Genomic DNA, 18,188 nt, shown 5'->3' on the forward strand with positions numbered 1-18,188 from the left:
CTCCAGCCTACCCCCAACACACCAAACTGTTCACTCAGTGGGTGCTCCAGCCCCTAGGGAGGGGGACTCACTGGAGATTCACCTGCCATCTCCTGGGCCAGTACCTCAGAGGAGTCCCCAAGGCTCGGAAGGAAGCAGGTGGGAGCATCCTGGGAGGGGACTTCACGGCCAGGGAGATGGGAAGGCAGGCTGCACGTGGCAGGGCAGAGACCTCCCGCCTTTGACTCACCCGCCAGGACCCAGGAAGCCACCCCTTCATCTGGAGAATGGGGTTGGTCATCTGGGAAGGCCTGCTCTCTCACCCCCACAGCAAGCCCTGTGTGGGGGGACACTTGATTGTGGTGGCAGGTCCTCCTCCACACATGTCCACAGGCACAGCCCAAGTACACACACACACACTCCACTTGCTTTGGACCCCGTGGGAGAAGATGCTGGGGGATTCTTGTCCAGGATCAGGCCACAGCCACCCACCAACCCTCACCAAACCGGACGTGTCGGCCGCACCCAGAACCCCAACGCCGCCGGAGCCGGTGGGGTCGACCTTGGCATAAGCTGGGGCATCACCGCGGAGCGGCGCCTCCCCAGACCCGCCGCGCCCGGGGCAAACTGGGGACAGAGGGGGACCCCGGCTTCCCGGGAGGCCTCCGGGGCACCTGCCAAAGGCCACCCAGCGCGCGGCGGCCGAGGCGGCGGCGCGGAGCCGGACCTCCCAGCCCTCGGTGGGGGCGGCGACCGCCCGGGGCCTTCCCACGGCTGGGCCGGCGCGTCACCGCGGGGGCGAGGGGCGCCGGCCGCCGGGCCCGGCGCAGAGAAGGGCCCTGGGAAAGGGCGGCGGCGGCGCCCGCGGGGCGGGGCCGGGGCGGGGCCGGGGCGGGGCCGACTTCCCGGCCAGGGCCGAAGCGCGCGGCGGAGACCCGGCAGCCGGCACTCACCATGAAGCGGCCCCGGCAGCCCAGCGGCTCCGACGGCGAGTCCGACGGCCCCATCGACGTGGGCCGCGAGGGAGAGCTCAGGTAAGGGCCGGCCGGGCCGAGCGCGCTGCGGGCCCGCGGGCGCGGAGACGGGTCCTCGCTGCGGCCGCGGTCTCCCGAGACGCAGGCGTGGGCGCGGGCCCACAGGTGTGTGCGGGGGTGGAGGGCGGGGTGCGGTGCTGCCCTCGGCCATTAGGGCTGGGGATGCTCGGATGCAGACAGGATCAGCTCGCGGGTCTGATGTCCGTCCAATGAGTGGTCTCTTTCTGTCGAGGTGCCCAGGTGAGGCTGTTGGCGAGGAGGCGCTTAGGGAAAAGCCTCGTAGACTGCTGGCACACCCCCTGTCCGGGACCCACGGTGCAGCACAGCCATCCGGTCCCAATTTTACCCTAATTTGGGTGCACTTTTCATATAGTACGTCTAGGGGAAGAAAGACGTCTGTCCTTTGAGCAAATTGGACTTCGACTACGGTTTTGATTGAAGAAAACCAGAGCTGGCTTGCCCATGGTCAGGGCACGGGCCTAGGCTCCAATCCCAGCGCCCTTTCTATTGCACCACCTACTGCCACGTCTGTCTGCTCTTGGTGACTATTCGGACCTGCTTCAAACCTGTAGAACAAACTGCACATGTATGTAGTCGGACAGTTCTGCTACTTCGCAGTTCTGTGAGCAACCCAAGCTTCGGTCTTCTCATCTGTAAGTGGAGATAGCCCGGCCCGAGTGGTGCAGTTGGTTGAGGGTCGTCCTGTGCACTAAAGGTTGGTGGTTCCATTCCCGTCAGGGAAAATACCTGGGTTGCAAGTTTGACCCCCCAGTAGGGGCATGCAGGGAAGGCAACTGATTGATGTTTCCTTCTCTTCTCTCCTCTTCTGCGTCTCTCTCTCCCTCCCTCTCTCTTTCTCTCTCTCTCTCGTCCTCTAAGTGTGTCCTCAGGTGAGGATTAAAAATAAAATAGGTATAAATAATAGACCCATTCTCATGGGAATATTGGGAAAATCAAATGAGATAGTATATGCCAAGCTTAGCACACGACCTAGCTACAAGCAAACAATTAATTGGTGTCAGGAACCCAACACATGATACCCAGAACCTGAAAGAGCAACAGGGGCTGCCTGGGCGCCTGCAGGCCCGGGTCCCAGCCCAAATCTGCCACTAACTCACCATGTGACCTTGGGCCACTGCTTTCCCATTGTGCGCCTGTTGCCTCAGCAGTGAAATAGGAAGGACAGAGGGGCTCTCCCAGATCTGACTCTCTAGAACAGAATTGGAAGGGGAGGGGGTGTTCATTTTATTCTTAGGGATGTTTTTGAGGGCATTTCATAGGTTCAAGATCTCCAGTTTCTGAGACTAGGGGATCCTGCCTCAATCACAAATCCTAGTAAAATGTCACCAGCTTTTAAAAAATGCCACCAGCTTGCAATTATTTATAGCTTATAATTGGAGGTAAGGCAATAGATATCGCCCTTGCATCCTGTACATTGCGTTTTGGGATATATAACAATTTTCCATGCAACTTAATAGCCTGTTTAAGTTGTTTAGCAAAACAAAACAAAACAAAAAAAAACCCTGCTTTTTAAATATATATATATATATATATTGGTTTCAGAGAGAAAGGGAGAGAGAGATAAAAACATCAATGATAAGAGAGAATCATTGATCGGCTGCCTCCTGCATGCCCCCTACTGGGGATTGAGCCAGAAACCTGGGCTTGTGCCCTCACTGGGAACCGAACCATGACCATAAGTGCTCAACCACTGGGCCATACCAGCCGGGCAAAACCCACTCTTTAGACAAGTAATTCTCTGAGTCTGTGCCTGCTAGGTGCGGGGGAAGAGCCTAGCACCACGTGGTAGTGATGGGAGGGGGGGGGGGGCGGGTCTCAAATTCTGTGTCATTGGGTCTTCTTGAATCAGAGGCACGAAATAGATACCAGAGAGCTAGGCTGATCAGAGCTGGCTTCTGTCTTTTAAGAACTTGAAGCTTGGCCAATGCCCTTCCAGGTCACACAAAGACCATGGGCAGCATGGACGATGGACGGAGGGACAGACTGGGGCTGTGAAGGCACCCAAACAAGTGGAGGTCACTTATATCCAAAGGCAGCAGGGAGGGCTTCCTGAAGGGGGTGGCATTGGGCTGCTCCAGGACCAGCGGGCAGTCTTTTCCTTCGCAGCATTTTGTCCTTTCAGCTAGAGCCCTTGAGAGACTGTCTCCATTCTTAGAGGAGCAGACCCCATCAGAGGAGAGAAAGCAGTTGGACATCTGGCAGAGCTGACTTATAGACCCCTCTTTGTAGCGCTCACCAAAGAGCCCTCCCCCCAGCAGACATCAATGCTTCAATTCAGGGATCACTGAACGATGCCTGCTGTGGCCCAGACCCTAGGCTGGGCGCGGAGGGGCCCAGATGTATCCTGCCCAGCCGCTGCCCTCAGGGAACTCTCAGAGAAGAAGAGCTTCATGTACAAAGACAGCCAGATAAACAGTGGCAAGGGCTAGGGAACTGGGGCAGCCAGCCTCCCTGGGGGTCAGAGGCAGGGCGCACCCCCCCACCCCCCCTCAGAGATGTGAGAGTAAAGAGCAGAATGTGTTCCTTGTCACTGTGGGCATCTGCCTGGTGGTGGTATCCTGCCTCAGCCGTGGGAATCACTCACAGAGCTCCTCTCTGAACCCAGCCCCCTGACACATGCTGGGATAGAGCCTCTCCCTTCCCCTCCTGCAAACATTTAATGAGCATCTGCCCCCTGTCAGGCACTGGGTCAGGGTCTGAGGGTTGTTCCTTCATGTGTTTTAAGGCACATAGTAGACTTTGAAGTCAGATGGACCTGAGTTCGACTCCCACCACCATTCACTTGGGCATCTCTGAACCTCCCGTTTTCTCCCTTACAAAATGGGGATGCTAATACCTACCTCACAGGGTGAGGCGTTGATAAAGCAACGAACCCAAAGCATGTCTCCCTGCTTTGGCGCAAGGTAACTTCCAATTAATGGTGCTCGCTAAGGCGTTGGAGGGTACACGTTCATGAGGCCGTAGTCTAACGAAGAGACTGGAAGTCTGAAGACTGGACTTACTGGCCTTGATTCTTAACTCTCTGTGTCTCTGCCACTCCATCTGTCCAATGATGGTTTTTCCTAAATATGAAATGAAATGGCCTCAGTAATACTTAACTCCCAGGGCTATTGTGCAATAAATAAGACAAGTAGTTGTGGACATGCTATCTAGAACAAGAAGTTCTGGCTATGAATTTTACACGTTGTGGCAATGACTGTATGGGGTGCACTGGTGAGAGCACTGGATTAAAAGGCAAGAAACTTGAAATGTCTTCTGCTTTGCTGTGTGGCTTGGAGCAGATCCCGTCCCCCCTCGGAGTTTCCTCATTTTACCAGTGGCTGTCTGGAATCCCTTCGTTGAGGACGTTGCCATTCTGCCTTTGGCTGATGCAGAACGAGTGGGATTATCTACCAGGGCTCCACAGGGGCGCTGCCAGGGGAAACTGAGGGTGGGCACTGAGGGTGGCCAGGACGGGCAGCCAGGCCGCCTAGAAAGCTGTCCCCACCCCAGGACTCTGGCTGGGGGCCACTCGAGGGCCACGGAGCAGATCGTGGTGGCCAACATGTCTTCTCTGGGTCCGTGACAATCTCTCAGCCAAGAAGCTCTCAGACCTCCTCCCTGTCAGTGTCAGGGCCAGATCACAGCCTGGAAATGAGCGCACACTGAGCCCTTGGGAACTTTAAGGAGAAGGGGACTGGAGGGCTACTCAGACATACAGGAAATGGGAATTAAGAGGGAAAACAATGCTGGATTTGGAGCCAGAAGACATGGCTTCCCATGCTGGCTTTGCTCCTCAGCAGCGGCGTCGGCTGCAAACTGCCTCAGCGGCTGAGCCTCGGCATGCCCCTCTGTAAAATGGGGCTGCGTTAGGCTCACAGGGCGAGTATGTACTTAGCGATGCAGGGAAGCTGTGAGGTGAGGTTTGCCTGTTGGCTGTGGGAGTGGGATAAGACTGCAGAGAATGAGGGGCCAGGGGACTGGGAAAAGGGAGGACAGAGCCACCTGCCCTGAAAGGGGTGCGTCAGCCTCCAACAGATGGTCCCTGAGGAGGGATCAGGCTCAGAGGCAGTGACGTGAGTAAAGCAAACCCAATACCCCTAGCGATGCCTTATCCAGCCTGGGGGGACAAAGGCTGTGTTTCTTAGATACCTTGGCTCTCGGGGCTTGTCCCCAGTGAAGCTCTGTAAACAAGCTGCCCTACAGAGCTCAGGGTCTGGCCATCTGTTCCCTGAACCTGGCTTGCTGGGCCATCCCTCCCAGGAGCTTTCACTGGTCTCTTACCAGACCTTCTTGTCCAGATGTGTGGATGGAGCTATCCCTTTCCAGATGTGGCTGCACAAAGCCAGAGCATAGCAGCAGGATCTGACGAATGTTGGTCTGGTCTCTCCCTGCAACCTTCTCTCTTCGAGCCGATGATGAAAATGACCCAACCTCGGACATCAAAGGAGTAATCATGGGGCTGGGACCCTCCTGGTGAGCCTCAGATGCCCCCATTCCACAAAGGCTACGACAGTGGTGCCAAAGATGAGGACAGGAGGGAGCTCAGCCATGAGCTCTGCCATGTTCCAAGCACTCGCTGAGGATGGGGCTACAATAGTGAATGAGACAGACATGGGTCATGACCTCATGGAGCTTTCAGACTTGTTAGAGAGACAGACATTAACCAAACAATCATGTAAAACAACACAGGGTCATAACTGCTGTGAATGCAGGATACCGGGGAATGTAGAGTAGGGGATGAGTACCTAGTAGGAGGGGGACCCCAGAAAAGGCTTCCCCATGCCCTGGCCCGTTGCTCAGTGGTTAGAGCATCGGCCCTCAGACCAAAGGGTCTTGGGTTCAATTCCCAGTCAAGTGCATGTGCCTCAGTTGCAGGTTTAATCCCTGGCCTGGTCAGGGTGAGTGTGGGAGGCAACCAACCCATGTGTTTCTCTCATGCGATGTTTGTCTTTCTGTTCTCTCTCTCTCTCTTCCTTCTCTTTCTCTCCACTCTCCTCCTCCCTCCATTTCTCTCTAAAAAATCAATGGAAAAAATAACCTCACTTGGGTGAGGATTTAAAAAAAAAGAAAAAAAAAGAAAAGAAAAGGCTTCCCTAGGAAGGTGACATTTGAGTTGAGACCTGAGGGCGGTATATATTATCGGGCAGCAGGGCTGGAGCTTGGGGGCAAGGAGCCGTGGTGGGCAGAAAACGCGAGGCTAGGGGAACATGTGACCACAGGAAGGCGTTAGTACATTCACAGGCTGGAACACAGAGAGCAAAAAGGGGTGAGTCTAGGACCGTGATGGCGAACCTTTTGAGCTCAGCATGTCAGCATTTTGAAAAACCCTAACTTAACTCTGGTGCCGTGTCACATATAGAAATTTTTTGATATTTGCAACCATAGTAAAACAAAGATGTATATTTTTGATATTTATTTTATATATTTAAATGCCACTTAACAAAGAAAAATCAACCAAAAAAAATGAGTGTCATCGGTTCGCCATCACTGGTCTAGAAGGTGGCAGGGCCCCGCTGGGCCACCTGAAAGATGGTGGTCTGGATCCTAAAAGCTTGGGGAAACCCTTGAGGAGTTTTAAGACAAGATCAGATTTGCATTTAAATGATCGCTCTGCCTGCTTGTAGAGGGTAGCAGGTGTGGTGCAAAGGGACCCAGCAGTAGACCCCTGCAGTTGTTGGATGAAAGATGATGGGGCTTGGCCCTCAGAGCTGCAGGGGAGATGAGCAGGGCAGATGTGAGATGTATTTTAGGTTTTGAGGAGGTGGGATAAGGACGATGGCCAGGTGTCGCCCTTGCAGAACCGGAAGACAGGGTGGCTTCACTGAGGCGGGAACCCAGGGAGAAGGGGACGAGTGAGAGGTGGAGGCAAGCTCATGGTTCCTGTTCAGATGGGTGGCATTTTGCATTTGACATGGCAGGAGTCACCTTGTCTAAGGTTATTTGTGGACCTGGTGTCTCTCCATGAAGCTGAGGGTCTGGAGGGTGGGGCCTGGACCGCACCTCTGGGTGTTGGCCAGATGAATGGCCTCAGTGCCGCCTAGCGAATGCCCTGCATTCGGAGAGGCCTCTGAAGCAGGAAACCGTTAGGAGGGCGAGCAGCTGGGCTGGGGAGGGTTTCGGCCCGTCGGGCAGGAAAAGGCCGAGGGCTAGGCCCCTTCCCTGTGATGGAAACTCCTGGGATGCGAGCAAACATCCCTCCTTTGGCTGGGCCTTCGGAGGGGGGCGGGGAGAGGGGGCGCAGTGATGCCGGTCTGGGGGCTTCTGGGGAGGCCGAGCAGTGTCCCGAGAGTCCGAGCGTGGCCTGTGACCCACATGCCGCTCCCCGCGCCCCCAGCCGCGCTGCGTGGGAGGTGGCGGCAGCTGCAGCCTGGGCGGAGGGCGGGCAGCCGGCGCGCCCGGCCCGTGGGAAGCGGCGGCATCTGCTCTTTCCACGCTCGTTCCCAGCGGCTCCCTCTGAAACCCAACCCGCTGGCCGCCGCTGGCCCTTGCCCTCGCCCGCCCCGCCCGGGGATCGGGTTGCAGCAGCCGGAGTGGCTGACCGTGGTTCTGATGCCCGCCCTCCAGCAGCGGGGGAGAGGAGAGAGGAGCTTGCCCTGCCGCCCGCCTGCCGGGGCGAGAACCGAGCACACACCTCCTTCCCCCGCCACCACCCCCCACCAGACATCTCCCCCCGCCGCCCCCCACCCCGCCGCCCTGGGGCAGTTAACCCAGGGCAGGGAAGGACTTGACCCAGGAGGAATGGGCCCCGGGGAGAAGGGAGAGAATGCGTCCCCTCCCACGCCTGCCCCCTGCTTCCTCCCAGCTTGGGAGACCACAGACGCCCAGCAGGGGGCTGTGCTCGCCCACGAGGTCACCCCAGGCCAGGGAGATGGTCCTCCAGCTCTGAAAAATGTGCCTTTCTCTTCCTCTCCAGCCAGATGGCCAGGCCGCTGTCCACCCCCAGCCCTTCGCAGATGCAAGCCCGGAAGAAACGCAGAGGGGTGAGTGTCTGGGCTAGAGGTTTACACTGGGTCCCCAGGGGCCTAGACTCCAGAGACCTGGTCAGGAACATCACCTCGAGCTAGACGGCCTGAGTTCAAATCCTGGCTCTGCAAGTGGCTAGCAGGTGACCTTGGGCAGGACACTTCACCTCTCTGTGCCTCACTTCATCAACTGTGTACCTGACATAATAACGGCACCTACCCGAAAGTGTTGGGGATTTTTGTTGTTAATTCTCACCCGAGGATATTTTTCCATTGAATTTTTTAGAGAGAATGGAAGGGAGGGGGAAGAGACCGAGAGAGAGAAACATGGATGTGAGAGGGAGACATCGATTGTTTGCCTCCCTCACATGCCCTGACCAGAGCCTGGGATTGAGCCTGCAACCAAGATACATTCCCTTGACCGGAATCGAACCCAGGACCCTTCAGTCCGAGGGCCAATGCTCTATCCACTGAGCCAAACCAGCTAGGGCTCCAAGTGTTGTTTTGAAGATTAAGGGAATTCATGTGACACACTCAGAGCAATACATGACACACAATTAGCCAATATTATCCATCCCAGCCTTACTCTTCTTCTCTCTGAACCCAGAACTTTCATTTTTTCTCTGTGTGCTGAGGGGCAAATGAGGGGGACAAAAGAAGGCGTTGCCCCTGCTTGCTGTGGGCCATCTTATCCCAGCCCCACTTTCCCCGCAAGATGCAGCTGTGCATCTGCACTGGGCACCAGCCCTGCCACTCACTAACCAGACAACCTCACACAAACCACTTCCATCCAGCCCTCATTTTCTCTCGTTGTTGTTGTTAATCCTCATCTGAGGATAGTTTTCCATTGATTTCCAAAAAGAGTGGAAGGGAGGGGGAGAGACAGAGAGAAACATCAATGCAAGAGAGACATATCAATTGGTTGCCTCCCACACGTGCCCTGGCCAGGGCCAGGGATCGAGCTTGCAACCCAGGGACGTGCCCTTGGCCACAATTGAACTGGGACCCTTCAGTCCTCAGGCCGACATTCTTCCCACTGAGCCAAACCAGCTAGGGCCAGCCCACATTTTCTTGATTTGTAAAATCGGGGTCATAATTTCTGCCCTGCCATCAGTACTCCGCTGCCACTTTGTGAGATGAGACTGAGATGGAGTGAATGAAAACCTTCACAGCTGGAGAAGAAAGGCAATGCCCAAGGTTCCTCAGGCCTCCTGGCCCAGCAGGGGTCTCCAGGGCCGCTCTGGCGCTGCGGGTGTGTCCCTGTTCTGATTGGTTGGTGCTGTACCAGTGGTTAACCGTTTAGCATATCCCCCTTCAGATCAAGACAAGAGAGCTGAGTTCTCCCAACTTTGCATGCCTTGCTGTGACCTTAAACAAGTCACTGCCCCTCTCTGAGCCTCAGTTTCCCTAAAGTAAGAATAGATTTATCTCCCCCACAAAAGTATTGTGAAGGAAAATATGAGTGAATGTCCATCAGGGCATGTTGATCTGTGACGTGCCCGTGTGTAACTCTCGTCGTCGTTTTTCAGATCATAGAGAAGCGACGTCGAGACCGCATCAACAGCAGCCTTTCGGAACTGCGGCGCTTGGTCCCCACCGCCTTTGAGAAGCAGGTATGTGACGCTGCCGATTGTGCTGTAGGAGATCTGTGTGAGTGGCAGAGCAGGTTCCTGTATCGGGGCATCCCTTATTGTTAACAGCTGCCCGCAGTTCTGTGATGTCATTTGCTGATATCTGTCACTGGCCAGAGATAAGGGGAATGGAAATACATACTTTACAGAGGTATCTCAGGTGTTATGGCTTTATGTCCAACATCCCATTGAATTGAATCCTCAAAATGATCCTGAAGAGTAGGGATTGTTATGCCCATTGCACAGCTAAGGAAACTGAAGCACAGAGAGGTGAAGTAACCTACGCCAGGTCACACAGCTAGTAAATAGCAGAGCAGAACTAGAACATGGAACTCTGTGACTCTGAAGTGCCCTAACCCTCTACCCTACTGACATTTCTGAAGCTATCTGAGAGCGAAACAGGCTGCTCAGGGAGGGAGCACTCTGGCATTGAACATGTCGGGGTGGAGGATGGCAGTGGAAGTCAGACAGGCTGCGTTAATCAGGCAGCCTCAAAGACTCTCACTGTGCTCCAAAGGCCGGTCATGGTCCATGTGTGTTCTCTTCTGCTGGTGAGAACAAGTCAGTCATCCCAGTGGCGTTCGCTAAAACCTTCACAAGCCCAGTTAGGAGCTAGACCTGATACCTGCCTTCAAGGCACTCCCATGCGGAGTCTGACCCTCAGGTTTCACCTGGGAGACCAGGTGATGCTAGAGGCTTACAGAACATTTCCCGAGAGAGAATAGAGGAGGAGTACTCTTGGGGGTAAGATGATAAGCTAGCCCTTGGGTGGGGTGAGTAGGAATGTGGGTCCCCAGAGAGAGGGCCTAGGTCCCCAGGAGTGGGCAAACTTTTTGACTCGAGGGCCACAGTGGGTTCTTAAACTGGACCGGAGGGCGAAAACAAAAGCATGGATGGAGTGTTTGTGTGAACTAATATAAATTCAAAGTAAACATCATTACATAAAAGGGTACGGTCTTATTTTTCAATAGTTTTATTCATTTCAAACGGGCCGGATCCAGCCCGCGGGCCGTAGTTTGCCCACGGCTGGCCTAGGAGGTGGACGGGGGGTGGGGGGGCGGTTCAGGAGCGGCATTCTGGTGCTGGTGTATGGAGCCAGGCAGACAGACGAGATCCTCTGCGGAGAGTGTGCAGAGTGAGAACAGTGAGCCAACCCGCACTGGGGACACCACGGTTTTCAGGGACAGGCAGAGCAAGAGGCCCGGTGAAAGGAGAGCCAAGGAAAAGGGGTGCCATGGGAGTCAAGGGGGCAGAGGTTTCAGAACGCATGGTCAGCCGTGCAGAGGGCAAGTGCGCCAACAGGAGAACTGAAGAGAATCGATTAGATTCGAAGACCCCGGCCGAAGCAGAGGCCCAATCGCAGGCAGTGATGGAGCGGGAGGAAGACGGGGAAACGGACACAGTGGGTGCCGAGGGCTCTGTGCAGGGGAGCTGAGCGCCAGATGTTTTTTAAAACCGATTTTTAGCGAGAGGAAGGGAAACACTCCTCTGTGTCTGTGCACACAGGGCTCCTCCAAGCTGGAGAAAGCCGAGGTCCTGCAGATGACGGTGGATCACTTGAAAATGCTCCACGCGACTGGTGGGACAGGTACCGATGTGCTGCTCCGGGGTCATTCAGCCAGTGTCTCGGGGCTGGGCCCTGGGGATACACCACTGAGCAAAGCAGATGTGGCCCCTGCCCTCCTGGAGCTCACGGTCCGTGGAGACGCTGAAGCAGATCCAGGTGGAACATTCGCAAAGCTTGTCTGTCTTTCTGGCACCTCCCGCTCCACTCTCAGTGTCTCCGTGTGTCCCAGCGCTTTCCTCAGCTCCACTCCTTCTCCAACAGACTGTTCCTACTGACCCACCCCCGGCCTCGTTACGCATCAGCCTGAGCGAGCGCCTTCTCCCTGGGGTCCCAGTGGGAGCAACCGGCCAGAGATTTTCAGCCACGGATGGCTCACCGGTGTGCCTCCCGCTGGCCTAGCTGCCTGGGCTGCTGTGTCCTCGGCAGTGCTGGCTCCTACGTCAGGCTCACCGCTGAAGCTCAGGCTCAGGATTGTAGCAGAACACGCGTGTCACTCCTTCTGTTATTCTGAACGAGTCTGTTACAACACAGTCATGGGCCTGTAGCTTTAAAAAGACTTCTGGACAGCCCTAACTGGTTTGGCTCAGTGATAGAGCGTCGGCCTGCGGACTGAAGGGTCCCAGGTTCGATTCCGGTCAGGGGCATGTACCTGGGTTGCAGGCACATCCCCAGTAGGGGGCGTGCAGGAGGCAGCTGATCGATGTTTCTCTCTCACCGATGTTTCTAACTCTCTATCCCTCTCCCTTCCTCTCTGTACAAAATCGATAAAATATATTTTAAAAATTATTTATAAAAAAAAAGACTTCTGGACAAACAGAAATTTTGTTTACCTGGAGCCTCTCTGGGTATTTTTGTGACTTCACAATTGGGAAGCCTTGAAAGTTCCACAGACCTGGCCACAAAGACCTAAGCCCTAAAACCTTAGCTGACTCCCTGTGGAGGGGACGGTTGCGTTTTAAGTGGCCCAGCCAGTCCTCTCAGTGGGGGGCAGTGTCATCTGGGGGCAGGCAGGGTCCTGGGCCTCACCCCGGAGATTCTGAGGGAGTAGGTCTGGACTGGAGTTCGGGAATTTGCAAGATTCGGAAGCACGGCCGATGACCCCCATGCAGGTGGTCACTCGGAGAACTGCCACAGGAAAGCACGGCCAGCAGTGGAAGCTTGTGTCACTGATCAGCCCGTGGGGAGAGCGTTCAAGCTGCATTTGTGGTTCTCCAACTAAAGACAAATAGTGACTAATCCCGGGGCAGCATTTTATCGTTTCAGATGCTTTCACTAATGTTATCTCACTTGGTTCTCACAGAAACCTCGTGGGTGGGGCTGCTGTCACCCCCATCTTCTGGCTAAGGCCTCATGGGAAGACGAGGATTGTGGTGGGGAGCGTTGGCTTTGGATTGGAATCCTCGCTCTACTGTTACTAGCTTTATGTCCTGGGACAAATGATTTAACTTCTCTGTTCCTCAGTTTCCTCATCTCTAAAATGAGAATAATAAAAGGGTTTTTGTGCCCTTCTTCTTCTCTCTTTCTCTTCCCCTCTCTCCCTCTATTTAAAATCAATTGTTTAAAAAAGGGGGTGTTATGAAAATTAACTTTAAAAATGCAAATTAAGTGCTAAGTAAGAACTCAGAAAACGCTAGTAGAAAGGACAGTGAAGCGCGGCCGGTGTGGCTCAGTGATTGAGAGTCAACCCATGCACCAGGAGGTCACCGGTTCGATTCCCGATCCGGGCACATGCCCGAGTTTTGGGCTCGATCCCCAGTAGGAGCATGCAGGAGGCAGGTGATCCATATTTCTCTCTCATCTGTGTTTTTATATATCTCTTTCGCTCTCCCTCCCTTCCTCTCTCTTTTTCCTTTTCTCTCTCTTAAAAATCAATTAAAAGAACATTAAAAACAAACACACAGTGAACACAGAAGGCGAAGGGACTGCTCACGGCCAGCACAGCTAAGTACACAGCAGAACTGGTGCACTCACTTCCAAGGAGACCTGACTGCAAACATCGGCTCCTGCCCAGCTGCCCCGCTGCGGGGCCTCGGCTGTGAACCAGGGACCAGCTGTTTGCTGCTATAGTCCTGAGGCCACTGCCCACGGCGGCTGTTCTGAGTCTGCCCAGAAGGTGGTGTGGAGAGAAGGGCAGGTGTGGAGAGGCAGTGGGCAGTCCATCTGACCATTCCTCAGTGAAATCAGCCAAGACAGGGTGCCCAGCCTGAGGGCAGCCGCTGCGGGCCAAGCGGAGTCACTTTCCAGACGGCCTTGGGGCTGGTTGGCAAGCAGCCTGTACACGGTGGCTAGCGTTTACCTTGCTGAGCATTCCTGTGCACCATTTCTTTTTCATTATTTTTTAAAAATATATTTTATTGATTTTTTACAGAGAGGAAGGGAGAGGGATAGAGAGCTAGAAACATTGATGAGAGAGAGACATTGATCAGCTGCCTCCTGCACACCCTCCACTGGGGATGTGCTCGCAACCAAGGTACATGCCCTTGACCGGAATCAAACCTGGGACCCTGTAGTTCGCAGGCCGATGCTCTATCCACTGAGCCAAACCAGTTAGAGCCTTTTTCATCATTTTTTATTTTTATTCATTTCAGAGAGGAAGGGAAAGGGAGAGAGAGATAGAAACATCAGTGATGAGAGAGAATCTTTGATCAGCTGCCTCCTGCATGCCTCACAATGGGGATGAAGTCCGCAACCTGGGCATGTGCCCTGACCGGAATCAAACCTGACCTCCTGGTTTGTAGGCCGATGCTCAACCACTGAGCCATGCTGGCCGGGCTGTGCACCATTTCATTTCATTTTACCGTCACAAGTCAATGCATCAGGTACTGTTACATGCCCATTTTACAGCTAAGGAAATTGAGGCACAGAGAGATTAAGAGACTTGTCCGTGGTCAGGCAGCTTGTGAAGTGGCCTCCAAAGGCCTCAGGCTTCCTGCCACACTGTACTCACGGCTTCTCCAAGGGGTCTCCCAGCGCCTGCCCACATCAGCAGGCCGGGCTGGCCTCCGCTCCACGCGCACAGCCCTTTCACCCCTGAAGTCTCTACTTTCTTGGTCGCAGTTTCTTCTTCGTATTATTAATCACAAATTGTGCTGAAACAATACTTTACATTTTGTAACGCTTCATAGTTTAGTGAACTCATCTGATGCTCACAACCCAGCCCCTCTCCCCCAGTAGGGATGTTTCCCACTTTACAGGTGGAGAGACCGGGGCTCAGAGAGGTGAGGGGCCCGGGGTCACCCAGGCAGCCAGTGGGGAAGGCCGGTCCAGACCTTGGGCCGACTGACCCCTGGCTCCTGGTTGTGTTCCCTCTGGGCATGCCCTCATTCATCACGCCTTGCTTTGCAGGATTCTTTGATGCCCGGACCCTGGCCGTTGACTTCCGGAGCATCGGTTTCCGGGAGTGCCTCACCGAGGTCGTCAGGTACCTGGGGGTCCTGGAAGGACCCAGCAGCCGTGCGGACCCCGTGCGGATTCGCCTTCTCTCCCACCTCAACAGCTATGCGGCCGAGATGGAGCCTTCCCCCACCCCTGCCAGCCCCCTGGCCTTCCCTGCCTGGCCCTGGTCCTTCTTCCACAGCTGTCCAGGGCTGTCGGCCCCCAACAGCCAGCTTGCCATCCTAGGAAGAGTGCCCGGCCCCCTCCTCCCCAGCGCCTCCTCTCTCACTTACCCCGCCCCAGTTCTCCGAACCGCTCCCATGCGCAGAGCCGCTGGCACCCTCTTGCCAGCCCGGAGGAATGTGCTGCCCAGTCGAGGGGCACCTTCTGCCCGGAGGGTCCGCCCTCTGGAGAGGCCAGCTGTCCCCCTGCCCATGGCCCCCAGCGGCAGGGCAGCCAGGAGCAGCCACATGGCACCCCTCCTGCCGTCTTCTCCCCCCACGGCCCCTGCTGTTGGGAGGTCCCCTGCTTATGCCAGTGTCCGGGCCCCCAGGCCCTCTTCCCCCGCGGGGGCTGTGCTCTGCCACTCCTGGGCCCCCGAGATCACGGAGGTGGGGGCTTTCTAAGCTGCCCTCCCCCTGAGTGAGGAGAATTCTTTTCCAGGAGCTGAAAGTGGCCCTGCCTTTTCAGCCCTGCCCCCTGGACTGGCTCATGAGTGCCGGCGGCATCTTCACCCACCAGAGGCCCCCTGCTCCCTGGACCCTTATCCCCTCCTAACGGCTCCTCCCAGCTTTCCCACCGGCTCTCCTGCAGCTCTTCTCGTCTCAGGGGCTTGCTCTCACTTCTGACCTGGACAGATGAGTTCCGGAAGACCTAGTAAGAGCTGCGCCCAGACCCCTCTCCTGCCCCGGGACACAGGGGCAGCAGGCATGAATCTCGGCTCTGGGAACAGAGCTTTGACCTAAAAAGCACAGTGGACTGAGGCTGGCTGCTTCCCAAGAGAGATCAGACCTCAACCAGGAGCAGTGACTGACTGCTGCAGCCTGCCCAGGCCCCAGGGGCTGGAACCCAGTGTCTGCCCTGCCCACCTGCCTCCTGCCCACCCAGCACAGCAAACCACAGGACAGAGCTGCTGTCCACCGCGGCCACGGCCTGCTGTCCACCGCAGCCACGGCCGGGAGCCCCGCAGGGCCTGCTGCTGCCCTCTTCCAGCTGCAGACACCCTCCCACCAGCTGACCAGCAGTTCCCCGCACACAGCTGGGAGGTTTCCTGGCGGCAGTGCGGCTCCATGACCCTGACCACCAGGCCTGGGACAGCGCGCTCAGACCGGAGCCAGCACTGAGCAGAGAACCCAGCTCTCTGCCCTGCGCTGTCACCATCCTCCAGGCGTGTGGTCCCTGCTGGGCGCACGGTGTGAACAGCCCTGTTCCCACGTGATGGCGCCCGGAGAGGAATCCTCTTGGGATTCAGAACCAGACGTTCGTGCTGCCTGCTTTGCATCCGGCTCACGGAGCCCAGACTGCTGGGACAGCCAAGGCTGTAGGCTGGACGAAAATAGCTGCGAGGAGGCCCAGGGGAAGGGCAGGCAGAGGCGGCCTGGCCCTGCAAGGTCACGCGGTGGGTCGAGGGCCTGAGATCCTGTTCACCCAGGATTCCACACAGCTGGCTCTGCTCACAGGCCGTTTCCTGACCCAGCTCCAACCCAGGGCACGTGTCCTCTCAGAGGGAACAGCCACCATTCCCCGTGGGAGGGCAGAGGCTGGACAAGGTTGGGGCAGACCCAGGACTGACATTCAACGGGACCAGTGTTGCCAGACCTGTTGTTAAGACGTAGAAACACACCTGTGCTCCACGGCCACTCCCTGCTTCCCCTGAGTGGCTCTGGGTGGCCCCCACCACATGGCTTTGCCCCCAGCACCCCGTGCTGGTTAGAGTCCAGCCGGCCTAAGGTCAGGGAGCCCTCCCGGGGTAATGTTGATGCATGTTGCTCACTGGTTATTAAACACGTCAAATGTCACCGCTGGGAAGATTCTCATACTCCACCCTTCGATGGAACTGCCCTCCCCAGGGGCTAAATGAAGGAGACTCCCTGGGCTCAAAAGTAGAGTTTGCAGAAACCCCGGCGAAAAAGGGCCTTTTCAGGGAAGTGGGCCAGAGGGAGAGATCATGTAAATGACCCAGAAAGCTCTTCTGAAAAGACAGGCTCCTCAAGGAGGCCGTAGAGCTCAAGTAATTCTTTCATCAGATTGCTGTCCAGCACCATCGAGATGTGCCGCCTTGAGCACAGGGGTCCTTTGGAGGAGGGGCCACTGCCTGGAGTGCCCGAGGGAGCCACAGAGGGCAGGGCTTCAGCAGGCTCCCGGGGTTGGGACGGGGGAAGGGGGAGGTGGCAAAGGGTAAGACCAACTCCACTTTCTCACAGAAGGCAGGAAGAACTCTTCTTCCTCCTCCCCTCCTTCCTCCCTCTCCCCTTCCTCCCCCTCCTCCCTCTCTGTGGCCATCCCAGGTGGTGGCTCACTACTCCCAGGATACCAGGTCAGTCCTGTAGTTTGGCGACTTCCTAGCCCCAGCATTTATTTACTCACCGTGGGGCAGTGGGAGTCCCATTCCCCTGTTTCCAGCACCAACTCCAAAAGAATCTGTTGACACCATTGAAGGAGGTGGAAAGGGCCCAGAACTCTCAGCATCTTTGTTGGCCTTGGGTTCATTCTCCCCAAGAGATTGGGGAGGGGTGGGGGGAGGTGACTGGATATAATTGTTTCTGTGGTTGAGGATTTGTATCTTTTGTTCATATTCCCAAGCCTTTCTGGTGCCCCCGACTCCCACCCCACTGCTGGGGGTGTTGTACACATCCAATAAAGTTTTTTAAAAAAATTCTTCTGAAATTCTGGGAACGTTTGAGTGATCCTACTTCTTAGTTATCCCTGGAGTCCATCCACGACTCTGAACCCACAGCCACCCCCTGAGCTGTCCACATCACCTGCCCCCAGATCCTGCCCCGCATAGGTCCTCATCCCCTCTGCCTGCCAATCACTTCTTAGCAGAGACCAGAGAGAGCTTTAAACATGCAAATTATAACATACTGATTCTGGTTTAAAACCCTTGCTCTATTACCCTCTCATTCCAAAGATAAAATCCAAGCTTTTCCTCTTCTGGTCTCAACTTCACTTCCAGCCTCATTTCTTGCCAAGCCCAGTCTTGTTCCCTGTGCTCCTGCTACCCTGGCCCACCTTCATTTCCTCAACATCCCAGACACGCTCCCCCCTCCCGGACTTTGCATATGCTGTTCCCTGGCCCAGGATGCTCTTCCCCCACCCTTGGCTTGGCTGAGCTCTGCATAGCCTCAGGCCTTGGCTTAAAAGTCGCCTCCAGAGAGGCCTTCCCTGACTATTCTGCTGGAATAGTGAGCCTGTCTCAAAGTCCCCTATGCTTTCCCTTTATAAGGGACTTGCCATTGCGCACCAAGAACATGTGTGCTTGTTGGCTGACCGTCTCCCCCACCAGCATGTACGCTCCATGAGGCCGGGACCACGCCTAGTGTGTGCTCTACCCTGCAACCCGCACCAAGCTCAGTCGATGTTCTATAAACATCTGTTGAATAAATGAACTGGGGAGGTGAGGAATCTTCTGGACTCG

General features: G+C 55.7%; 1 protein-coding gene across 1 annotated transcript; it reads left to right on the forward strand.

The window, feature by feature from the left end:
• Positions 1 to 933: 933 nt before the first annotated feature.
• On the forward strand, positions 934 to 15,177 carry HEYL (hes related family bHLH transcription factor with YRPW motif like; the record flags this gene model as incomplete). Its single annotated transcript, XM_081087388.1, has 5 exons — positions 934 to 1,013; positions 7,930 to 7,996; positions 9,508 to 9,591; positions 11,116 to 11,197; positions 14,522 to 15,177. 5 exons carry the CDS (start codon positions 934 to 936, stop codon positions 15,175 to 15,177), a joined length of 969 nt encoding a protein of 322 aa, XP_080943514.1.
• Positions 15,178 to 18,188: the final 3,011 nt, after the last annotated feature.

This window comes from Myotis nattereri (genome assembly GCF_964212035.1).
Source record: "Myotis nattereri genome assembly, chromosome: 3".
Taxonomy (NCBI): domain Eukaryota; kingdom Metazoa; phylum Chordata; class Mammalia; order Chiroptera; family Vespertilionidae; genus Myotis; species Myotis nattereri.